The sequence below is a fragment of the Eublepharis macularius genome, chromosome 4 (assembly GCF_028583425.1).
Source record: "Eublepharis macularius isolate TG4126 chromosome 4, MPM_Emac_v1.0, whole genome shotgun sequence".
Classification (NCBI taxonomy): Eukaryota; Metazoa; Chordata; class Lepidosauria; order Squamata; family Eublepharidae; genus Eublepharis; species Eublepharis macularius.
Window position 1 is genome coordinate 180,103,921 of NC_072793.1, and position 25,718 is coordinate 180,129,638.

Below are 25,718 nucleotides of genomic sequence, written 5' to 3' on the forward strand. Positions count from 1 at the left end.
AATAAAGATCTTTTACCTCAATTTGTTCCGTTTGGGTCTTTTGTGCTGCCTCTTTAGTTTCTAATTGGCCAAATCTGGTTCTGAAGCTTGGTTTCTGGCGACCTTATGCCAAACAAATGACTCAAAGAGTACTGCAGAGATTTTAGCTCGCCCTTCTCCAATGGGACCTCAAAGCGGTGAGGCAAATCCTACGTTCAGGACCTTCCCCGCTGCTGAGATCACACTCTCTTCAGGACTTGTAGCATTCTAGCTCCCCTTCTACCTGTAGAGGAGAGGCAGCCAGTGATCTGAGCACCTGGCCTGCCCCAAACAGTCACTCTTGATGGTCCAGCTCCCTAGACCACGTCAGGTCACCATTAATCCCAAACTGGAAGTCTCCCACATGGATCTACCCTTGAAGTCAGAAAATGCAGCTGGAAGACTATAGAATGCCACAAAGCAGTCAGGTTTGAAGCACAGGATGCACCTTAAACACATCCCGCAATTGCTCGATAGTCTATTGAGTCATGGAATCCTAGGGTTGGAAGGGATCTCTAGAGTCATCAACCCTCTGACCAATGCAGAAAATTTACAAATTCCCCCACACACATCTCATGACCCCGCCTCCATGCCCAGAAGATGGCAAAACTTCCTGACCCCAAGGTGGCGATCAGCATGACCCTGGGCATGTAAGAAGGGCCCATGAGAACTAAGCACTGATGTAACCCTTCCTGCCCTCCCCCTCGCAATCTGTAGTGAAATAAGAACCCTAAACCTCTGTTCAGCTCATGGGGAGGGGGTGGGGTCCATTGACCTGAATGCACTGGTTTTCTGTAATATTATGTTTTAATCCCCTCTTGAAGTCCCTCTGCTGGAGGACAGCCATTTTTAAATCAGCAATGGAATGGCCTCTTTTTCGGTTTTGGTTTCCCGGCCATGTCGGACGCTCCTCTCCACAGGTCTGGGAGGAATCGGCCGAGCAGCCTGACCAGGTGGTTGACCTGCGAGGGCTAACCTCCAGGATTCCCAGATAGGGGGGTCAGGGTGCTGTGGGAAGAGCCCCCTGAAGTCGATCCGGGGGGTAAATAGCCTGTTTGCTCCTATGGAGGCTGGCAGACTTGCGCAGCACATTGCATGCTGCCGGGCCATGGAGAACGGCAACAAGCAGATTTAAGGTGAAAGCCTGTAAATAAGCAGATCCCTTCTGTTATTCTAAGCGTATGCGAAGGATTGGTGGGAGTTGAAGCTAAAGAAGGTTCGGAAATCTCCCCCTTCATTGAGTTTTGGAACTTAGTTGGCGGACTCCCCCCCCCTCCCAAGATGGCGACGAAAAAGCAGAGCCCTGCTGTGAGTAAATCGGTTTTGGCTGCATTACAGGGGAAGGGAGAGACTCTTGAAGAGGTGGTTATACGGTCGGTAGTTGAAGCTATGAAGCCCTTTGTTGATAAGCTAAATGACATCGGACAAAGGGTTGGCTCAGCTGAAAATGAAGTGAAAACCATTAAAGATGTAGCCCTCAAGGCAGAGCAATCTGCTCGGGAAAATGCAACACTCATGAGAGCAACAAACAAAGAAGTAAAGCTTTTGGAGAACCAATTGATAGGATTACAAGTGGATCGTGCTCAGACGGTATTGCGTCTACAGAACGTGAAGGAGGAGAAAAGTGAAAATTTAAAGGATTTGGTGTCGGAACTCTTGGCGTCATCCGCAAAGGCAACTAAAGAAGAGTTAAAAAGCGATATTCTGGAAGTCCGTCGGACGTCTTCAAAATATGCAATGAAGCGTCAGCTGCCTCGCGAGATTATTATTGACTTTTCATCTAAGAAGATTCGGGACACCATTTTATACAATTCGATTAATGTGGACTTGGACTTTCTTGGCAACAAGGTTAAGATATTGAAGGACATTCCATTTTTAGCTCGGAAAAGAAGATTCAAATACAAAAGGTTTGCAGCTCTTCTGAGAAAGCGTGATATAAAATACAAACGGTTATTTCCGGAAGGCATCTGGTTCAGATATAAAGACCAAGCCTACAAGATAATATCGGAAGTACAGCTGAGGGACTTTGTGCTTAATCATCAAGAGTTCCAGCAAGAAGAAGATCCAGAATCTGAAGGGGGGAGTGGGGAAGAGGGAGTGAGCGCAGCTAGTGTAGCTGTTCAGAGAGAACTGAGACCGAGATGCAAGGGGGGGAAGAAGACCTGATCCTGACTGTAGTCTGTATCTTATAAGATCTACCAATCTAATAGCATATTAGAAAGTTTAACTTTAAATAATTGTACTATGAAGGGAATGCAATATTTATAGTTATAGTTTGTGTTTTTATGTTGTTTTTTCCCTCTCCCCTTGTTTCCTTTTTCCTTTTTCTGTATGTAGTTTGGAGATTAGTAATTAAAAATAATTTTTTTAAAAAAAGCAATGGAATGTCCTGGAAGATTAAAAGGTTCTCCCACTGGTTTTGACTGTTATGATTTCTAATATCAAATTCGTGTCCATTCATTCTTTCGAGTAGGGACTGGCCTGTTTGTCCAGTGTAGAGAGCAGAAGGGCATTATTGACACTTAACAGCACATATACCACTGGAAGATGAACAACAACTGAATGGTAGAACTGGTATTGTTACGTCCAGTGACCATGATAATGGGTTAGATCGCACTTCTGATGGAAAAATGGCATTTAATTGTGCTACTTTAAAAAAAAATTTTATTGGATGGGTTAACAAATATAAACATACAAGTCATTACCATTTTCCACCCCATTACATTTTCCTCATCCTTTCCCTCCCCCCCTTTTCTGGTGACTCCCAACAGTTTTCCATCCCCAACTTATTCTAAAGAATATATAATATCCTAAAATCTATAATAATATATATCCTATATAGCTAGTCTATTTACTTATATTAACTATCATAATATAATACTTATCTAAATTAAGAGTATGAAAATTATATAACCATATAATAAGTACATGTATATATCTAAAATATACTATTCCTTAACTCCCTATTATCTGTATTATAAATCTATTACTTCTATTACATCCCTAAAATATCATATATACTTACTATTACCCATACAATCTTGTTATTCAATCTTATACCTTCCCAAATAATTGTACTATCTTACTCTTAAATTTATACTACTGCAATACTGTAACTCTCTAACTCTATACTATACCATTAAAATATAATAATATACCCCCTTTTAACCTTAAGTAAGTTTCTATCTCCCCTTAACAACTATCCAAAGACCACAATTTGCCCTTCATGTCCCACTTTTTCTCCACATATTTCTTAAATTTTTCCCAGCTTAATGTATATTCCAGCTCTTCTTGTTCTTTCAATTTCCCAGTTAACTTGTCCATTTCTGCCATATTCAGAACTTTCAAAATCCAATCCTCCATAGATGGTATCTCCTGAGTCTTCCACAACTGTGCATAACACATTCTGGCCGCTGTAATCATATAAAATACCATAACTCTGTCCATTTTATCAAAGTCCTCTAGGTTCATGCATAATAACAACAATTCTGGGGTTTTATTTATATTCCTTTGTAAAATATCAGACATAACCTTAACTATATCCCCCCAGAACTGTTTTGCCTTATCACAAGTCCACCACATATGATAAAATGAACCTTCATGCTGTTTACATTTCCAACATTTATTAGACATCTGACTGTTACCATTGGCCAACTTCTTCGGTGTTAAATACCATCTATACATCATTTTAGAAACATTTTCACGCACCGTGGTACATGCTGAAATTTTAACTACATTTTCCCATACCTTTTCCCAAGCTTCCATTGGAATTTCCCTATTACAGTTTATTGCCCACTTAACCATCTGAACTTCAACAACCTCCTCCTCCGTGAACCATTTCAATAGTATCTTATATATTTTAGAAATCATTTTCTTCCCTCCCTGAAGCAAACAATTCTCAATCTCAGCATTTTGTAGTCTAAAACCATTTTTCCTCTTGTCTTTCTCATACAAATCTTTTATCTGCATATATTGAAACCATCCATATTGGAATGGCAATTCATCACTACCTTTAAGCATATAATTACTCTGTTTTATCTCGAGAATTTCTTTATATGTCAACCAGTCTTCCCCTGCATATTCTGTTCTTGGATTTACTACTTCCGCAGGGATAATCCACATTGGTATAGTCTCTTCCATATATTTCTTGTATTTAGTCCATATGGCAAACAAGCTTCTTCTTACATAATGATGTAAAAACAGAGTCTGCTTTTACTTTGTCATACCATAGATATGCATGCCATCCAAATAATTTATTATATCCTTCCTGTGCTAACAACTTCAAATTCTTCAATATCATCCATTCCTTTAGCCAGTCCAGACATACCGCCTCATGGTATGATTTAAAATTTGGTAATTGTAATCCTCCTCTTTCTTTTGCATCATAGAGTACTTTCATTTTAACTCTGGGTTTCTTTCCAGCCCAAACAAAGTTTAACATCGTTCTCTGCCACTTCTCAGATTGTTTACTGTCTTTAACAATAGGTATTGTCTGTAGTAGAAACATCATTCTTGGAAGAACATTCATCTTAATTACTGCAATACGACCTAACCATGACAAGTTCATTTTATTCCATCTAATCATATCTTTATCTATTTGTTGCCATAACTTGTCATAGTTATTCTTATATAAGTCTATATTTTTCACTGTCACTTCCACTCCCAAGTATTTAACTTTGTTCACTACTTCACATTCCACCTTATCCATCAACTCCTTTTGTTGTTGTTTGGTCATATTTTAGCACAGTATTTTGGACTTCACCTTATTTATTACGAATCCCACTAAATCTCCAAAGTCTTTCATTTTCTTCATCAATTTAGGCATGCACTCTATTGGATCCTCCACTATCACCATTATGTCATCAGCAAAAGCTCTCACTTTATATTCAAATCCTTTTATTCTCAGTCCTCTTATTAAATTATCTTCTCTTATTTGCCTAAGTAGAATCTCCAATACCATTACAAACAGAAGAGGGGAAAGCGGACATCCCTGTCTTGTTCCTTTTCTGATTTCTAACTTTTTTGTTGCATCCGAATTAACAATTATATTTGCAGATTGGTTTTTATATATTGCCTTTATTGCTTGTATAAATTTCTCTCCCAACTGCATCTTCTCCATTGTTGCACACATAAAATCCCAGTTCAAATTGTCAAACGCTTTCTCCGCATCCACAAAGAGAAAGACAACCTGGTTTCCTGGATTTTTGTCATAATACGCAATGGCATTCAGCAATACTCGTAAATTATTTTTTATTTGCCTTTCCGGTAAAAAGCCAGCTTGATCTTCTTCTATAAACTCCACTAACCAAGCTTTAAGTCTTTCCGCTAACAGCAAATATTTTATAGTCATTGTTAGTTAGAAATATTGGTCTATAATTCTTTACATTGCTTAAGTCTAATGTCTCCTTCAGTATCAATGTAATATTAGCCTCATTCCATGTATCTGGCATCTCTGCCCCCTCCAATATCTCATTCATCAATTTTTGCATCAGATGTTTTAGATCCTCTACCATCACTTTATAAAATTTTGCTGTAATTCCCGGAGCTTTACCCACTGTAGTAGCTTGTATTCCTTGCCCCACTTCCATTGTTGTTATCTCAGCATTAAGCTTCTCTTTCAACTTCTCCGGCACCTTAGGTAAATCAATCATGTCAAAATAGTCTCGTATCTTATCATATTCCACTGGGGTTTTTTTGGTATAGTCTTGCATAGTATTTATAGAACGCTCTCTCAATCAGTCCTTGATCATATAATTCCTTCCCCTCTTCTATTATTTTAGTTATTGTTCTTTTTTCTCTCTTTTTCTTCAATTGCCACGCCAAATATCTCCCTGGTTTGTTAGCTCCTTCAAATGATTTTTGCTTCATTCTCTTCAATTCCCACTCCACTTCCTTATTTTCCATAACCCTAATTTGTTCTTGCAATAACTTTATTTCATAGAACAATTTCTTTTTACCTGGCCTCTTTTTCAGTTGCTGTTCAACTTGGATAATTTTTTTCCTGAATCTCTTTTAACTTCGTTTCTTTTTTCTTTTTGTCTCTACCATTTAGATCCATTAACACACCTCTAATTACTGCTTTATATGTATCCCAGACCTTATGTGTTGACACACCTTTATCCACATTATACTGAATAAAAAATTTCGTTTCTTTTTTAAGCACCTCCACACATTCTGGGTCGCCCAAAAGATCCTCATTAATTCTCCATCTCCGTTTCTTATTTCTCCTTCCGAATCTCCACATCACAGGATTATGATCCGAGCTAATTTTCGGTAAAATGTCAGTCTCTTTTGTAAATACTACCAGTTCCTTAGACGCCCAGATCATATCTATTCTGGAAAAAGATTGATGACTAGTTGAAAAAAAAGTATATTGCTTCGCTGTAGGATTATATTTTCTCCAAATATCTTCTAAATGTTCTTGTTCCTGGATTCCAAAAAAAGACTTTGGTAGTTTCCCCGTCCTTACTTTGCTTGTTGATGAACTTTTATCCAGTTGCAAATCTACCACTCCATTAAAGTCTCCAGCTAAGATTACTTGATCATAAGTCCATTGCTCCATTTGTTCTCATAAATCTTTGAAGAATATCTCCTTAGAACCATTTGGTGCATATAATCCAAGTATCAAGGGTTTTTTTTGCATTACATAAAAATTCCACAGCCAGGTATCTTCCATTTTTATCAGACACTATTAATTTGGGTTGCAATTCTTCCTTAATATATATAACAATTCCCCTCTTCTTTTGCTTGGTTGCCAAAACAAATTGCTTTCCTAACTTATTAATTAAATATTTAACATCTTGATCTCTAACATGAGTCTCTTGCAAGCAAATCACATTACTTCTTTGTTTGGATAGCCAATGTAAAACAGCTTTTCGTTTAGAGGGTGAATTGAGTCCGTTAACGTTCCATGAAATTAATTTGTACTCCATAATTATAATCTAGTTGAGCTAGGAAAGTCTTTTCCATTCTCAATCAGAAAGACGTCCATTGCCTATTTTGACTTAATCACTCGTCTCCCTGATTGAAATTCAAAAGTCACTCCTTCCGGCAGCTCCCATCTGTATCTAATTTCAGCTGCCTTCAATTTTTGTATAAAATCTCTATATTTTTTCCGATCCTGGAGAACTTTTCGTGGTACTTCTTTCATAATTCGAACTCGTGTCCCAGCTATTTCCAGTGGAGTTTTGAAATGTCTCCTAATAATTTCCTCCTTCATTCTCCTTGTGGTCAATTGGACAATAATATCTCTTGGTAAATTATTTTGTTCTGCGTATTTTGAATTGACTCTGTACACGATATCTAGATGTGTCATCATTTCCTCCTCTGTTTGTCCCAAAAATTTTGCCAATATTTCAGCCACTTGTTTCAGAGCAGATCCGTCCATTTTTTCCGGGACTGCCCTCATACGAATTTGTCTGTCCATTGCTTTGCATTCCATCATCACAATTCTTTCACCCATACCCATAGTCTCTGTCTGAATAGCCTCCGTTTTTTTCTCCCCATCCTGCACCATCTGTTGTGTTTCTTGCACCTTTTGTTGGGTATTCTGTAAATCTGTTTTTATTGCCTCCATTTCTTTTTTAACCTCCATTATTTCCAATTTAATCACTTCTTTTATTTCTGTCATTAAATTTTGCTATATTTGTTGTACCGTTTCCCGAATCTCTTTATTTCCCTCCGTTATTTTCTTGTCCAAATTCTCGATGGCAACCTGCCAATCCTTTTCTTTTTTGGAGGCCATCGGACTTGCCTTGGGTCCCCACGAATCCGCTCTCTTTCTTAGTTCTGTCTTCTTTTTAATTCAAGTCTCTGTTTTTATATATCAATATATTAAACGTTTGCCTTCTGTTAAAATGGCGGTTGAGGCTTCCCATTCCCTTAAAATGTCGGGCGATGTTTCTCTATGATATAAAATGCCGGGCGATCTTTCTCTATGGTAACAATGTCACTACAGTATTCTTCCCTTACTTTCAATGGTGAGCCCTTTACTTCCGTTTCCTTTCCCTTACTTTCAATGGTGGGTGCTTCACTTCCTCTTCCAACGTTATTTTCTTTCCGGTTCTTCCTGTTCTTCCTGACCTCTCCCTCGCCGCTCTATCTCTGTCTCCTCTCCGTCTATTATCCTCCACTTCCTGTCTCGCAGCGCGTCTTCCAATTCCCACGATCTGCCCTCCGCGTCGCTATCTCCCCAACCACAGGTATGCAAAACAATATTCTTTCTTAGCTTTTTTTTGGCTTCTTCTCGTTTGCAAACCTCAAATCAAACTGCTCGGTTCTTTAGTATGCTTTTTCAGCTTGGTATCTCAGTCTTTCATTCTTTTAAAAACTCTGTCTTTGTTCAGTAAAACAGTCCGTTGGGGGAGATAGTAATCTTAACACAAACTTCTTGGGTTGTACTCACTGCTTCAAACGTCCAATTCTGTCCAATTCTGTTGCCGAGGCTGGGGGAACAGCGAGCCTATGCCAATTTAATGACGCCCAAAGCTGCTGCAGAGATTTTAGCCGCCCCTCTCCGAGGAGGTTCTCAAGGTTTGAGAGGAAAGCCCTTTATTCAGAGCCTCCCACCCGCCGAGACCCTTCACTCTTAGGGCTTCACGCGTTCCAGCCTGATTTCTAGCTGAAATCAGGAGGCTGTGGGCTATCTGTGTGCCCCGCCAGCCAAAAAAAACAGCACCTCAGATGATCTGGAGCTCCAAATCACGTCAGTCTCGCCATCACCCTCAACTGGAAGTCAGCATTTAATTGTGATACTACTTTGTTTCTCGCCTCTCTCCAAGGCTGTTCAACTCTGGGACCTTTCTAGCCATGAGCCAAGTAAACTATTCCTGCCTGCAGAGACTTCCTCTATGATTTTCTTGATGAAATCCAGCAACTGTTTCCTTATATTTTTGGCTATATCTGTTACAACCATATTGAGCGGCTAGGTGAAAAGGCCCAAAGGAGGCAGAGAAGTTTTATGCTGGCAGACCTGTCAGCCACGCAGGCAGTTCCTGGAATTTTGACTGCAGAGCCCAGAAGGGTGTCATATGTTCCCCGGGGAAGGACAGCAGGAAGGTTAGTGTAAATGAAGATCATTGCAGCTTCAGCTGGGGTTGCTTTCCCACACTCCAGGTTTCTCCCCTGTGTGAATTCTTTGGTGGAAATTAAGTGGCCACTAAGCTTTTTGGTGGGAACTAAGGTTTCCCTTCCGAATGAAGCATTTCCCACACTTCATGCATTTATAAGGTTTCTCTCCTGAGTGAATTCTTTGATGGCTTTATCCACTATCGATGATGTTTTTCCACATACCAGGCATTTATATGGTTTCTTAATGAATTCTTTGGAGGGAAGTGAGCTTTCCCTTCTGAGGGAAGCATTTCCTACACTCAAGGCACTGATAAGGTTTCTCTCCCATGTTTCTTTCATAGTGAACAAGGGTTCCCCTTAAACTGAAGCTTTTCCCACACTGGGCATTTATATGGTTTCTCCTCTGTGTGAATTCTTTGGTGGGAATTAAGTTGTCCACTCTGACTGAAACTTCTTCCACACTCCAGGCATTTATATGGTTTCTCACCTGTATGAATCCTTTGATGGCGATTAAGGCTTCCAGTATCACTGAATGTTCTTCCACATTCCAGGCATTTATAAGGTCTCTCTCCCGTGTGTGAATTCTTTGGTGGGAATTAAGGTGTCCACTCTGACTGAAACTTCTTCCACACTCCAGACATTAATATGGTTTCTCTCCTGTACGAATCCTTTGATGGTGATTAAGGCTTCCACTATCACTGAAGGTTCTACCACACTCCAGGCATTTATAAGGTTTCTCTCCTGTGTGAATTCTTTCATGGTGAACAAGGTTTCCCCTCAAACTGAAGCTTTTTCCACACTCCAGGCATTTATATGGTTTCTCCCGTGTGAGTTCTTTTATGGTAATTAAGATATCCACTATGAATGAAACTTCTTCCACAATCCAGACATTTATATGGTTTCTCCCCTGTATGAATCCTTTTATGGTAATAAAGGCTTCTACTGTCACGGAAGCTTCTTCCACACTCCAGGCATTTATATGGTTTCTCCCCTGTGTGAATTCTTTGGTGGGAATTAAGGAGTCCACTCTGACTGAAACTTCTTCCACACTCCAGGCATTTATAAGATTTCTCTCCTGTGTGAATTCTTTCATGGCAAACAAGTTTTCCCCTTAAACTGAAGCTTTTCCCACACCCTGGGCATTTATATGGTTTCTCCCGTGTGAATTCTTCGATGGCATGTAAGGTTCCAAGCCTGACTAAAGCTTTTCCCACGCTCCAAGCATTTATATTGTTTTCCCCCTGTGTGAAGTTTTTGATGGGTAGGAAGGCTTCCACTGCGTCTGAAGGTTCTTCCACACTTCAGGCATTTATAAGGTTTCCCTCCTGTGTGAATTCTTTCATGGCGAACAAGTTTCCCCATTAAACTGAAGCTTTTCCCACACTCTAGGTATTTATATGGCTTCTCCTCTGTGTGAGTTCTTTTATGGTAACTAAGGCTTCTACTGTCAAAGAAGCTTGTCCCACTCTCCAGACATTTATATGGTTTCTCCCCTGTGTGAATTCTGTGGTGGGAATTAAGGTGTCCACTCTGACTGAAACTTCTTCCACACTCCACACATTTATATGGTTTCTCCCCTGTATGAATCCTTTGATGGTGATTAAGGCTTCCACAATCACTGAAGGTTCTTCCACACTCCAGGCATTTATAAGGTTTCTCTCCTGTGTGAATTCTTTCATGGATAACAGGGGTTTTCTTTTGACCAAAGCTTTTTCCACACTCCAGGCATTTATATGGTTTCTCTCCTGTGTGAATCCTTTCATGGCGAACAAGTTTTCCTCTTACACTGAAGCTTTTCCCACACTCCAGGCATTTATATGGTTTCTCCCCTGTGTGAATTCTTTGGTGGGAATTAAGGGGTCCACTCTGACTGAAACTTCTTCCACACTCCAGGCATTTATAAGGTTTCTCTCCTGTGTGAATTCTTTCATGGCGAACAAGATTTCCCCTTAAACTGAAGCTTTTCCCACACTCCAGGCATTTATATGGTTTCTCCCCAGCACGAATTCTTCTGTGGGAATTAAGGTGTCTGCTCTGATTGAAGACTTCTTCACACTCCAGGCATTCATATTTTTTCTTTCTATTACCCGTTTCCCAATGCGTATTAATATCTGATTTTTCAGACATTTTTTCACCACTTTTTGTGCCCTCACTTCCATTGCCTTCTATGTAAATTTTTTCAAGAAGAGGGATTTCATGAGTGTTTTTACCTTGTAATAGACCAGAATTACTCTTTGTTTCTGATGGATGTTTTCTCTCCCCCTTCCTCAGGGTATCACAACTTTCAACCTCCCCTTTCACATCTGAATACGTATCCCCTTTTCCCGTCACTGGATGCTCAGAGGTTTCATTCATGGACCCCCACATGCCTCCTGCAGAAAGAAAGAGGAACCTGATGTGATGATAGGACACAACCTAACTTGCATCATTTACAACCTATCCAGTTCAGAGCTTCCTCCTTTGCTTTGTGATGATTATGTTTGCACTCTGGGAATGCTCAGGGGTTAAATGCATGCAGTCTGTAGACACTTCCCCCCCTCCCCCGCTTTCTCTATTCCTTTTAAATTCCAGGCTGACTAACCTGGCAGAGAAGCCATTCCTATGGTAATAACTGTAGCCCAATAAGGCAAAAAACAGAGAATCTACAATGGAGAACACCCACCCCACTGTGCCTCTGGGGCTCTAAGTGAGCCTGTTGTTTTAAGTTTCTCTTTTCCTGCCTTGGTGAATTTAGAGGGAGAGGGGTTTGAGGGTGTTGAGGGAGAACCAAAGCCACCCTTTAAGTGATAGCCAGCCAGTTGTGATTTAACACACACACAGTAGAGGGTCTGAAAAGAGGTGGCCAGCCTTTTGCAAAAGAACAGAAATACGTTTTACAGCTAGGGAAAAACAAATGCCTTTTTAACTTTCTCATTTTCTCTCTGCTCAGATATTGTCATCTTATGCTGTTTAGCCTTATGTTCCTTTTTGAGAGTCAACTGCATGGTAGATTCTTTAAGAGAATAATAACAAAATAACATTTGATTTATATACCACCCACTCAGAGCGGTTTACAAAGTATGCCATTATTGGTTGTTGTGGGTTTTCCGGGCTGTATTGCCGTGGTCTTGGCATTGTAGTTCCTGACGTGCTGTTGTCGAAACGTCAGGAACTACAATGCCAAGACCATGGCAATACAGCCCGGAAAACCCACAACAACCATTGTTCTCCGGCCGTGAAAGCCTTCGACAATATGCCATTATTATCCCCACAACAATAATCACACTGTGAGTGGGGGGTGAGAGAGCTCTGAGAGACCTGTGACTGCCCCAAGGTCACCCAGCTGGCTTCAAGTGGAGGAGGAGTCTTCTTGGACTCAGGCTGGCTTTTGGCTGACTCAGTCCCGTGTCCTCTGAGCCCCCTACTGGGTTGTGGGGAGATAGGAAGCCAGAGAAGGCAACGAGGGAGAAGCGGATGGCCCCCCTGCCCTCACACTCCAATCATGAGAGGGAATTAGTGAGCATGCTCCCCCACACTTCCCTGGGATGTCCTTGCTGCCATGGGCGGGTAGCCACATGGGGTTGTGGTGGTGGCTGGGCTGCTAGCACTGGGTGCTCAGAGCTGTCTGGTGCCCTCCCCTGGCACCCTGGGTAACAGCCTGCCTGGTGGCTGATTAGCAGCAACAAAACACAATTTCCCGTGCAATAACAATGTCTCCCTATTTTATTTACAGTAATTGCATAATTTAACAGAACTATACCACATGTAACCAGTTCTAGAAAAAATTATTTTGCAGGCATCATATATGCTCCAAAGTCCATACATAAAGTGTCCAGTGCTTCAAGTGCTCTATTAATATTGCAACAGGTATTAAAGTGCAAATGCTTCCTAGCACCATGTACACATTAATTATTTCATACAAGCTCGCCTTATATTCCAACTGGAGTTGGGTATAGTCCAAGATTTGGTTCCAATAAACTGTGTAGTTCACAAATTACAAGTAGGCCTTTGCGTGTATTCTTTAGGTGTACATTGATAATTCTGTGACATCATTATTCTAACGGAAGGTCCAGATCACCATTGTATCCGTTTCCAAACTCTTTCTCAAAGAACACAGTTGCTGGAAAAATATGCAATAACACATATTACACACCATCTTACAATAATTTACATTTACAATACAGCAATAAATATTGCATATACAATCAATATCACATGTACTCACTCAAAGTTTCATGCAGCTACCACTCCATATTAGTCATCAGTTTTCCAATTTTCACCATTTGCAATCCATTATCTCATAATCATCTTATCTACAACAGCCCTTCCACGCCCAATTAGTATACTATCCTTTCTTAAAGTGATCTACAATCTGAGGGTCACTAGCCCAAAAAACAGGTAAAGTCATTAGCTATATTCAAACCATTAGGTATGAGACTATTCAGTTTATAAATCCAAAGGGTCTCTTTTTGACGAAGCTCTCTTATTGCTGCCTCATGACCCCTTTTATGGGTCTTAAACAGCACAGTGAAGCTCATATCCATCTCACTGTGCTTCTTTTCCTGATAATGTGGAACCAATGGGGCTTCTAATACATTGTTTATTCTAGATTGATGCTCACTAAGTCTGATTCTGACAGAACGTATGGTGCTACCCACGTACATTAATCCACATGGACATTTTATTAGGTACACAAATCCCTCAGTATTACAATTAACAAACTCACGTATAGTATGTATCCCCATCTGTCTCATATCATCTAAGCTCATAATCAAGGAACACTGTTTACACCTCCCACATTTGTATAAGCCTTTTGGCAGCCCAGTATCCACCTTGTTAACGTTATGACTTAAATCGGAATGAATAATAAGGTCTTTGATGTTCCGTGTTCTTCTAAATGCTACTAGTGGAGGAGTTTTGCTCCATATTTTGTGCTGGTGGCTGATTAGGGCAGTCTCGTGGCTGAGGGCCAGACCTCCCCTGCTGTGGCCGTCAAAGAGAACAGAGATGAGCAGATGAGAGATGGCAGCCAGAGGAAGAAGGTAACTAGACTGAGTTTAATCTGAAGAACAAGCCTAGAACCAGTAAGTCAGATTTGCCTTTCTCTTTAAACACAGCACTTAACCCTCCCAAGGTGAAAGAGACAACTGCATCACTTTGGTGTAGAGGTTCAACTGATCCCATATTACATTAACAAAATTAAGGAAACCAGGTGGTTCTCTCAATCAGGGCATTCGCTACTAAGAAAGAAAACCAGGCCTCAAGAATAACCTTCTTCAGCAACATGGGAATACTAAAAGTCAACATGAAAACGTATGAACAAAGACTCCCAAAGGAGATGCAAACGGTGAATGCCAACCGTCTCTTTCCTTGCTGAAAGCCAGGTCACGTGACAGCAGCAAAGCCAACTGGGGATGCCCTGAAAACATGCAGTGTCTCTGGACACATTAAAAAAATGGTCTAGTGCTCCCCCCGCCCCACATCCAAAAGCCCCTTCGCTGCTTATGGCTGGGAAAGGAGGGAGGGGAGAAGGGTCCAGAGGACAGCAGCTGTCAGCACTTGACCCTGCATATTATCCTCCAGGCATGGTCTCCTTTGAGAGTTGGCACGAAAAAGGATCCTCAAAGACTTCCTCTGTAGATCCCAATCAGCAAACCAAGCTGAGCTTTTATCTAAGACTAGAAACAAAGCCCGTTGTGGGGGGAAAATACAAGGGGCTCTAGAAAGAAAAGGGCGGATAGGAAGGCATTCCCTACTCCTCCATCACTGATCCTGCCCGGGGATAGTGGGAGGTGGGCACCTGCTCCATGCTCCTAATATTAGCTTAAAATGGGGGGGGGGGGGTGGCATTGCCATCTGCTCTGCTACTGATCCAAACTGGCTAAAGGGGAGTGGGCATTGCCACCTGGTCTGTTCCTAATGCCAGAAGGGTTAAGACATTGGACGGGCATTGCCACCTTCTCTGCTCCTAATACCAGCTGGATTAAAGTGGGGGTTGGTACTGCCACCTGCTCCACTTGTAATAGTAGCTGGGTTAAGGTGGGGGTGGTTATTGCCACCTGCTCTGCTCCTAATACCAGCTGGGTGAAGACGGTGGGTGTGCATTGCCACCTGCTCCATTCCTGATCGCAGATGGCTGAAGAGGGATGGGCATTATCACCTGCTCCGCTCCTTTTATCATCTGCATTAAGGCATTGGAAGTCATTGCCATCTGCTCCGCTCCTAATACCAGCTGGGTAATGCGAGGGGCAGGCATTGCCACCTGCTCTGCTCCTAATACCAGCTGGGTGAAGACAGTGGGCGTTCATTGCCACCTGCTCCGTTCCTGATCCTAGATGGCTGAAGAGGGATGGGCATTATCACCTGCTCCGCTCCTTTTATCATCTTCATTAAGGCATTGGAAGGCATTGCCATCTGCTCTGCTCCTAATACCAGCTGGGTGAAGACCTTGGGCTGGTATTGCTACTTGCCCCGCTCCTAATACCTGCTGGGTTAAGGTGGGGGTGGGCATTACCACTAGCTCTGCTCCTGTTCCCAGCCTGGGCTTCCCACCACGGCATGTTTTCTGGAGGGACATGGTGCCTTGCCTGGGCTTCCCTCTGCAGCAGCGCCCTCTGATGGTGCTCCAAAGTATAAAGTGAGTTGACTGAAGCAAGCTTACTCAGTTATATAGTAGGATATTAAAAATATAGAAATATTAAAAATGGGAAGTATATTTTGTCCTGGTGGAGCCGGGAGGGATGTTGGGTTCAGAAGGGTCCCTCCCAACTCTGTAATTCTACGAAAAGGAGCTGGCCGGGAGCTTTCTAACGTACCTGCAGGATCTCTCTCACTGGGGCTGCTGCTTTCTTCTTCAGATGCTTCCTGTGAAGAGGCGCCTTCCGGCTGGTACAGCTTTCCTCCATCGGTGGCTTCATCCCCTGTTCTTTCAGCTGGGAAACCCCCAAAATCTTCCTCAGATATTCCTCTTCCTGGACCGTATTCCGAAGCTCTTACGGGCTCTGGTTCAAATGACTGCGCTGGGGAGGGGGTTTCAATAGAGACCCTCGGTGAGCCTAGGTGAAGGACAGGAGAGCTCTGTAAGCACTCCACCTAGCTCTCCGCCGTTTAATATGGGCTCATGGATAGGAAAACCCTAAGTTGTGTGTACACTACAAGGCACAATAGCCAGCCTCCCAACAGGGTGAGATGTTGCCAGCTCCCACCCAGGGGGAACCAAAATAATAATGCCAAGAGATTAGGTGCCATTGACTTCTCCCCCACCCCAGCAGCAGACATGCACAATCCCTGAAAAGAGAGGCACTAGAGGAAATACCTCTCTGACTCCCTTCAGAGATCCCTTCCCCTATCCTCCTTTTTCATCACTGCCCCCATTAAGATCCTGTCTGGCAATCAAGAGCCATTGATCGCCTCTGGAAAATTTTATTCCTTTCTGGGAATATTTAATCTAAATTTCAAAGTACATCACCCATACCGAAGCAACCATTAAGGTCTTTGATCCAAAGGACCGCTTTGCCCCAGGGCACATTTTGCCCTATAAATATTTGGGTTCTGCCCCAGCCAAAGGCCACTCAGTTATTGGATCCAGGTGCCGTACCCTCAGAATCCACTGAGAACTCCTCCAAGCAACACAAGTCATTGACTCTGTTCTCTGCGAACCTTTCTACGCCTCTGATCGGTAACTACTACCCGAAACCTATGCTATTCCCTGTCATCTCTCTGTTTATTCCTAGGACTCTGGTGTGTATGTGTTACATGCATTTATCTATCTATGTGTGTGGCTTTCCACCTCATTAAAAGTTACAATTTATTTGGAAAACACCCATCTCATTAGTATCCTTGGGGAGGGGACCTGCTAAAAATTGGTGGAGGATCTCGCTAGTTTACCACCTCCTCCATGCCTGCTACTTTTCCCAGCTTGCAAGGAGACGCATTCAGGTAACAGCTGAGGCAGGGTAGGAACGCCGGGAAGGATTTCCCCTGTGGTCTCCGCACCCACCAAATTCCTCCTTCTTGGCATCACGTGCAACACGTTACCAGAGTTCCTGCCTTGAGGAGAATCTCTCTAGCAAGAGCGGATTTAAGTATTCTTGCCTACCTCCATGTTACCTCCATGATTGGTGTAGTTTGTTGTAGTGGTTAAGAGCGTGGCAGGACTCTAAGCTGGAGAACCAGGTTTCATTCCCCGCTCCTCCACTTGAAGCCAGCTGGGTGACCTTGGGCCAGTCACAGCTCTCTCAGAGCTCTCTCAGCCCCACCCACCTCACAGGGTGTATTGTTGTGGGGATAATAATAACATACTTTGTAAACTGCTCCTACTGGGCATTAAGTTGTCCATATAGAAATTGAATATTATGTTTAGCTATTACGCAATGGAATGGACTTGGGGCAAGGCTTCTTGCAGAGGTCTAGCAACTTGAGACCAAGGCCTGCCGAACAAGTGCTCATTCCAGGGGCAAAGCAAAGGCCTGCAGGCTCTTTCCCCCTCAGTCCCCACCACCAGAGGTGAAATGAGATTTCTTCCTCCCCACTGCAATTGGGAGAGGAGCCAGAATGTGTTCCTATGAAATCTGTCTGGGGGTGTTTTCAGTCCTGTCTCTGAGGAAAAGCAGAGGCATTGCTTTGCAGGCCCCCCATCCCAGGATCAAGGCCTGCCCCCTCCAGTTAAAGGGACTGCCGAAGGATGTTGCCTGTTTTCCTACGTTCAAGGCCTACGTGCATCATTTCAGTGTCCACAACCCAGCCAAGCTCTTTGGAGGAGAGGCTCAGACTGTGAAGAGAAACAAGGCCACAGAAATCCACCAGCCCCTGGGAGAAAGTGCAGGCACCCCACAGCCCCACAACAGATCGAAGCAGCTACCTGCCAGTCCCTCTTCTGCATCAGAGATCAGGAGAAACGGCTCTTCTTCTCCTTCCAGCCTGGAAATGAGGTCAGGTTTGGCAATCTCAGGCCCTTTTATGAGAAAAAAAAGAAACACAAAACTGTGACTTTTTAATATGCTCATCAACTGAGCTATTCCAAGCCAGGTTTCCTCCTCATTCAGAAATTCACAACAGACAAGTAATTGGGGTGCCCTGATACCCCAGGTGAGACTGATCTCATCAGATCTCAGAACCTAAGCAGGGTCGGCCTCGGTCGACATTGCAAAAAGAAGAAAAAGAGGAAAGTTTCTTTATATCGCTGGAATGGTGGTCCATGAGAAAGAACATCCAAAGGACCAGTGTTACATAGTGGTTAGAGTAAAGGAATAGGAACTGGGAGGACTGAGTTTGAATCTCTTCTCTGTCATGAATGTTTCTCTGGGGACATTGGGCCCTTCACAGTCCCTCAGCCTAACCTACCTCATAAGACTGTTGTTGAGAGAGAGAAGTAGTGGAGGAGAGAACAGTATGAAAAGCTGCTTTGGGTCCCTGATCAGTAATTTAAAAAACAGGAATAAATAAATCATAAGCAAAATCAGGAAGACAAACCCAAAGTGGAACAAGGAGGAGGGGAGAAGACCCCCCCCCTACTCTTCCTTGGGGCATGTGAAGGCCAGGGGGCTCTTCTTATCTCCAGGGGGCCAGCAGCCAAGTGGGGAAGAGGCCAGAGGTGTCCGTGAAGAGGGGCAAATCCTTTTCCAGGGGACAATTTAACATAGTGTTATTTTCTTCTGTGAACGTGCAATCCTACACAAGAGGTGACCATTTCCCACTTTCCATGTGAGCAATCTCAACATCTTGTGGCACCAGAACGGAGGGGAAGGAACCCGATCCGCTGAGCCTTGCAACAGAGAAGGGCCCCTTCCTCACATCCTCTGTGTGAGCATCCCCTCCTTACCTGCGCAGGCTGCATGGCTGGTCTTTTCCCTTCACCACACGGAGGAGACAGCCGAGAAACAGCCAAGGGGGTCTTTCTCCTGAAAGATGGAGGGAGAGTCTTTGGCTACCCTCTTCTCCTCTCCTCTCTACCCCCAATCAGCGGTTTGAACTCACCAAAGGCGTCTGGGATGGAGCTGATGCTTCAAAAAAGAGAGAACTTCCACATTTCAAAGGACGGAGGAGGCACGGCAGGAAGTGACCTCACCAGCCCGCCTCCCCACTGCCCCTCTAGGAGTTGGGACTCTCTCACTTTAACCCTGCGGTTGACTCGTTCCTCCCCACCCCCAGCCTAGTCCTGCTTTGCGCTCCTCGGAGGCTGGGGACTGGGTTTCGAAAGAGGGAACCGGGAGAGTTTGGGGTTCCCCCCCTTCCTCCGAGCATAGAGGGAGGTGAGGGAGGGATAGCTGTGAATTCCCTGCATTGTGCTGGGGGTGGACTAGATGGCTCTGGAGATCCCGTCCAGCTCTAAGTTCCTCTGGGTTGGGAAATTCCTGGAGATTTGGGGGTGGAGCCTGAGAAGGGCAAGTGTAGGGGAGGGGCAGGACCTCAGCACCGCCATAATGCCAGAGACTCCGCCCACCCAAGGAGCCTTTCCCTCCAGGGGAACTGATCTCTAGAGATTAGCAGGAATACCAGGAGAGATCCAGGTCCCTCCTGGAGGTTGGCAAGCCGGTTTGCATCTGAGCTGGCAGAGTTATTTTTCACAGTAGCATTTCTTGGCTGGCAGACAGCAAGGGAGCCAAGGTAGAAAACCACGGCCCTAGATGCTTCATTTATTGGTTTATGTATTTGTTTAAAATGTTTATTAGCCCCCTTTCCGCCTCAGAGTTGCTCAATATCCTGCCTCACTGAGGGGCCGACCAGTTCCCAGCCTGTTGCTATGGAGAGCAAACAGGGCGCAGAGGCTGAGGCCTTCCCCTGAAGTTGTCTTCTGCCACCGGGATTCGGAGCTTGGCTGCCTCTGAACATGGAGGTTCCCTTTAGTCGCCATGGCTACTAACCCTTGAATGACCCCTCCTCCATGACTCTCTGGGCCTGTGGCCATCACAGCCTCCCCTGACAGGGAATTCCACATCAATCCCTCATTAGGAAAAGAAGGAGTTCCCTTTGGCCTCTCCTGAATCTACAAGCAGATACGGGAAGTTGGGATTTGGGTTCCAGTCTGCATCCCCTTACGCTGGCCTGCTTTGAACTTTATTTGCCGCTCTGCTGCCCACTCGCCCGTTTTGTGGATATCTTCCTGGAGCTCTTCACAGGTGGTCCCGGTTTTCACCATGCTGAAGAGATTTATGCCTTCGGCAAACTTGGCCACTGTGCTGCTCACCCCCACTTCCGGATTATTTAGGAATAATTTAAGAACCTCCCTGATAGGTAGAGCCTATCAAGGGATAAATCCCACCCTTGGCTCGATGACCTTGGGCCAGTCACATCCTCGGAGTCAGCTGTGAGGATAAAATGGATGCCATGAGAACGATGTAAGCCCCTTCAGGTCCCCTTCAACTAGGGGGTCTGCCTATTGTTATAAATGTGATTTTTGCCTACTGTTTGCCAAAAAACAATGGCCGCTCTTCCTCTTGCTTCCTCTGGTATTATGGCCACTCTTTCAGCAGGGGGCAGAACCACTCATTCAGTACTCTAGGTATTGTGAAACAGGGCAAGCTGTAAGGTGACAGAAAGCAGTGAGGGAGACCCACTGCTTGTTATTGAAACAACAGCTGCGATGGATATTAGGGGGGTCTTGCAGCCATCACCCGACACACAAGATTTTTTCCTACCGAGTTCTGCCTTGTTTTTCATTTTCCACTTACCCCAATGCACCCAGCAGAAAATCAAAAAGCAAAATAGAAAGTGGATCAGAAGCAATCGGATCTGGACCTGAGCATAAATTCCCCCAAGCCTGGAACAACCCCTAAGATAAAACTGAGAGACACGAAGACTTTTTTTGAAGTGAACAAGAATCAAGTTTATTTAGAAAAACTCACATCTTGAGATAAACACCAATACTTTTATTGAGAGCCAGTGGATATAGCGGTTAGAGGATCAGACTAGAGTCTGGGACATCCACGTTCAGACCGCCAGTCTGCCACAAAAGATTGGTGAGTGATGGAGGGTCAGAAACACTCTCAGCCTAACCTTTCTCACAGGGTTCTTGTGAAGATAAAATGTAGGAAAGAAGTATGCCAAGGTAACCATGTGGCTAGACTACTTTAACACATTTCACATGGATCTACCCTTAAACACATGCTGCAATTGCTCCATAGTCTACTGAGTCATAGAATTATAGGGTTGGAAGGAACCTCTAGGGTCATCTAGTCCAACCCCCTGCTCAATGCAGGAAACTACCTCCCCCCACACCGCCAGTGACCCCGCCTCCATGTCCAGGAGATGGCAAAACTACCTGACTCCAAGGTGACGATCGGCATGTTCCTGGGCATGTAAGAAGGGCCACAAGAACTAAGCACAGATGTAACCCTTCCTGCCCTCCCGCTCATGATCTGCTGAGGATCGGTCCAGGTTCACAGAATCTGCATTGCTATCAGATGGCCATCTAGTCATTCTAAGCTTTTATATCAGCATTATTATTCAACATTTTTAGCGTTACATAAATCAACAGAAAATCATACTATCCACATCATTGCTACATGGATTATTTAAAAAGGAGCAGTTACACAAGGTCATAAATGTTTCTTACCCCAAAAGATCAGCAGATCAGAGCCAAGAAGCCACAATTAATCCCCCTTCCCATATTTATAGGATTTGAGAATCTTTTCTCAACAATAGCTGACTGTCCCACTTGCTAAAGACGCGCATTCTTCGCTAACGCATTATTTTAACGTCAAACATCGTACAAGGTTATCTATACTTGAAACGGCTTTTTAAAGTTTGTTCCTTCTTTCTTGCAACTTTTTATGTTGACAAAATCTCTATAAAAATAGTGATGACAAGCTTCTCATACACATGAATATCTTTTGGCCCCACAACCAATGCACTTTGAATCATCTCTTTATTTCAGTGAAGTTGAACGTTCTTGCCCTTCTCAGATGCCTCAATGCACCGGAGCCTCAACACAGAGGATCTACTTACATGGGCTAGTGGGATTTGAGTCCAGTAGCACCTTAGAGACTCATCAGGCTTTAAGAGTATAAGGTTTCGAGAGTCTGAGCTCCCTTCTTCAGACACGAGTAGGAATGGAGACCCCTGAGCCTTTACATCCCAGCCAAAGGCAGGTTGCATATTACAAGGGAGGGCATCAAAGGGAAAAGTACAATGCATCCGATTAGGGCAGTGAAAGAAGAATCCCAAATCTCTGTTCAGCCCCGTGGGGAGGGAGCCAATTGATCTGAAGGAACTCCATTACCGCAATATTACATTTTAATCTCCCCTTAAAGTTCCTCTGTTTGAGGTCAGCCACTTTTAGATAGCAATTAACTGTCCTGGAAGATGAAAATATTCTCCCACTGGTTTTGAGTGTTATGATTTCTAATATCAAATTCATATCCATTCATTCTTTCGAGTAGCGACTGACCTGTTTGACCAGTGTAGAGAGCAGAAGGGCATTGCTGACCCTTAACAGCATGTATACCACTGGAAGATGAACAACAACTGAATCGTAGAACTGGTATTGTTACGTCCAGTGATCATGATATGGGCGCACTTCTGATGGACAAACGGTCATTTAATTGTGTTACTTTGTCTTGTTACTACTTTGTCTCTCGCCTCTCTCCAAGGCTGTTCAACTCTGGGCCCTTTCTAGCCATGAGGCCAAGTAAACTCTGTTCCTGCTTGTAGAGACATCCTCAATGATTTACTTGATGAAATCCAGCAACTGTTTCCTTACATTTCTGTCTATATCTGTTATAAACGTATTGAGCGGCTGGGCGAAAAGGCCCAAAGGAGGCAGAGAAGTTTTATGCTGGCAATATCAGCCACGCAGGCAGCTCCTGGAATTTTGACGGCAGAGCCCAGATAGATGTCATACCTTCCCCGGGGAAGTACATTGGGAAGGTTAGCATAAAGGAAGATCACTGCAGCTTCCGCTGGGGTTGCTTTTCCCACACTCCAGGTTTCTCCCCTGTGTGAATTCTTTGGTGGAAATTAAGTGTCCACTAAACTTGAAGCTTTTTTGTGGGAACTAAGGTTTCCCTTCTGAATGAAGTATTTCCCATGCTTTACATGAATTTATAAGATTTCTCCCGTGTGAATTCTTTGATGGCTGCATCCACTGTCACTGAAGCTTTTCCACATTCCAGGCATTTATATGGTTACTAATCTTTATGACTTCTTTGGTGGACATTAAGCTTTCCCTTCTGACGGAAGCATTTCCCACACTCCACGCATTTATATGGCTTCTCCTCTGTGTGAGTACTTCTGTGGTAATTAAGGCTTCCACTATCACTGAAGGTTCTTCCGCACTCCAAGCATTTATATGGTTTCTCCCCTGTGTGAATTCTTTCATGGCGAACAAGTTTTCCCCTTAAAATGAAGCTTTTCCCACACTCTGGGCATTTATATGGCTTCTCCCCTGTGTGAGTTCTTCTGTGGTAATTAAGGTTTCCACTGTCACGGAAGCTTCTTCCACACTCCAGGCATTTATATGGTTTCTCCCCTGTATGAATCCTTTGATGGCGATTAAGGCTTCCACTATCACTGAAGGTTCTTCCGCACTCCAGGCATTTATATGGTCTCTCTCCTGTGTGAATTCTTTCATGGCGAACAAGTTTTCCCCTGAAACTGAAGCTTTTCCCACACTCTAGGCATTTATATGGTTTCTCCCCTGTGTGAGTACTTTTATGGTAAGTAAGGCTTCCACTGTCACAGAAGCTTCTTCCACACTCTAGGCATTTATATGGTTTCTCCCATGTGTGAGTTCTTTTATGGTAATTAAGGCTTCCACTGTCACAGAAGCTTCTTCCACACTCCAGACATTTATATGGTTTCTCCCCTGTATGAATCCTTTGATGGCGATTAAGGTTTCCATTATCACTGAAGGTTCTCCCACACTCCAGGCATTTATAAGGTTTCTCTCCTGTGTGAATTCTTTCATGGCGAACAAGTTTTCCCCTTAAAATGAAGCTTTTCCCACACTCTGGGCATTTATATGGCTTCTCCCCTGTGTGATTACTTCTGTGGTAATTAAGGCTTCCACTGTCACGGAAGCTTCTTCCACACTCCAGGCATGTATATGGTGTCTCCCCTGTGTGAATTCTTCGATGGCATGTAAGGTTCTTAGCCTGACTAAAGCTTTCCCCACACTCCAAGCATTTATATTGTTTTCCCCCCGTATGCAGTTTTTGATGGGTAGCAAGGCTTCCACTGTGTCTGAAGGTTCTTCCACCATCCAGGCATTTATTTGGTTTCTCTGCTGTGTGAATTCTTTGGTGGGAATTACGGTGTCCACTCTGACTGAAACTTCTTCCACACTCCAGACATTTATATGGTTTCTCCCCTGTATGAATCCTTTGATGGCGATTAAGGCTTCCACTCTGACTGAAACTTCTTCCACACTCCAGACATTTATATGGTTTCTCCCCTGTATGAATCCTTTGATGGCAATTAAGGCTTCTACTATCACTGAAGGTTTTTCCACACTCCAGGCATCTATAAGGTTTTTCTCCTGTGTGAATTCTTTCATGGTGAATAAGTTTTTCCCTTAAACTGAAGCTTTTCCCACACTCCAAGAATTTATATCGTTTTCCCCATGTGAAGTTTTTGATGGGTAGCAAGGCTTCCACTGTGACTGAAGATTTTTCCACACTCCAGGCAATTAAATGGTTTCTGCCCAGCGGGCATTCTTCTGTGGGAATTAAGGTGTCTGCTTTGATTGAAGACTTTTTCACACTCCAGACATTCATATTTTTTCTTTCTATTACCCGTTTCCCAATGTGTATTAATATCTGATTTTTCAGAAATTTTTCACCACTTTTTGTGACTTCACTTCCATTGCCTTCTATGTACATTTTTTCAAGAAGCGGAATTTCATGCGTGTTTTTACCTTGTAATAGACCAGAATTACTCTTCCTTTTAGATGGATGTTTTCTCTCCCCCTTCCTCAAAGTATCACAATTTTCAATCTTCCCTTTCACATCTGAATACGTATCCCCTTTTCCCATCACTGGATGCTCAGAGGTTTCGTTCATGGACCCCCACATGCCTCCTGCAGAAAGAAAGAGGAACCTGGTGTGATGATAGGACCCACACTATCTTTTATCATTTACAACCGATCCAGATCAGAGCTTCCTCCTTTGCTTTGTTATGATTATGTTTGCACTCTGGGAATGCTCAGGGGTTGAAGTCATACAGTCTGTAGACACTTTCCCCCCTTGCTTTCTCTATTCCTTTTAAATTCCAGGCTGACTAACCTGGCAGAGAAGCCATTCCTATGGTAATAAGTGTAGCCCAATAAGGCAAAAAACAGAGAATCTACAATGGAGAACACCCACCCCCACCCTGCCTCTGGGGCTCTAAGTGAGCCTGTTGTTTTAAGTTTCTCTTTTCCTGCCTTGGTGAATTTAGAGGGGGAGGGGTTTGAGGGTGTTGAGGGAGAACCAAAGCCACCCTTTAAGTGATAGCCAGCCAGTTGTGATTTAACACACACACAGTAGAGGGTCTGAAAAGAGGTGGCCAGCCTCTTGCAAAAGAACAGAAATACGTTTTACAGCTAGGAAAAAACAAACGCCTTTTTAACTTTCTCATTTTCTCTCTGCTCAGATATTTTCATGCTGTTTAGCCGTATGTTCTTTTTTGAGAGTCAACTGCATGGTAGATTCTTTAAGAGAATAATAACATCATAA

The 25,718-nt window shown here is 43.4% G+C and overlaps 2 protein-coding genes across 2 annotated transcripts; both read right to left on the reverse strand.

Annotated features, from left to right (window-relative positions):
• Positions 1 to 9,727: 9,727 nt before the first annotated feature.
• Positions 9,728 to 20,203, reverse strand: LOC129327969 (zinc finger protein ZFP2-like). Its single transcript, XM_054976717.1, has 7 exons — positions 20,104 to 20,203; positions 17,927 to 18,019; positions 15,882 to 16,121; positions 11,377 to 11,459; positions 10,302 to 11,058; positions 10,079 to 10,255; positions 9,728 to 9,912 (listed from the first exon to the last, which is right to left on the reverse strand). Exons 1-7 carry the CDS (start codon positions 20,201 to 20,203, stop codon positions 9,728 to 9,730), a joined length of 1,635 nt encoding a protein of 544 aa, XP_054832692.1.
• Positions 20,204 to 23,172: 2,969 nt separating this feature from the next.
• LOC129327273 (zinc finger protein 79-like) lies at positions 23,173 to 24,017 on the reverse strand (the record flags this gene model as incomplete). The annotated part of the gene is made up of 1 exon (XM_054975771.1): positions 23,173 to 24,017. A coding segment is annotated over one exon (825 nt), but the record flags the coding sequence as incomplete, so codon positions are not given.
• Positions 24,018 to 25,718: the final 1,701 nt, after the last annotated feature.

What these genes read in the sequence shown, in the direction of transcription:
- LOC129327969 (XM_054976717.1), bottom strand. Translation starts at nt 20,203, where the DNA reads ATGGTGAAAACCGGGACCACCTGTGAAGAGCTCCAGGAAGATATCCAC. An exon ending in AAAGTTCAAAGCAGGCCAGC is followed by an intron (nt 18,020 to 20,103) that starts GTAAGGGGATGC and finishes TTCTCATAAAAG; the next exon opens with GGCCTGAGATTGCCAAACCT. An exon ending in CAGTGAGAGAGATCCTGCAG is followed by an intron (nt 11,460 to 15,881) that starts GTACGTTAGAAA and finishes TTCTTTCTGCAG; the next exon opens with GAGGCATGTGGGGGTCCATG.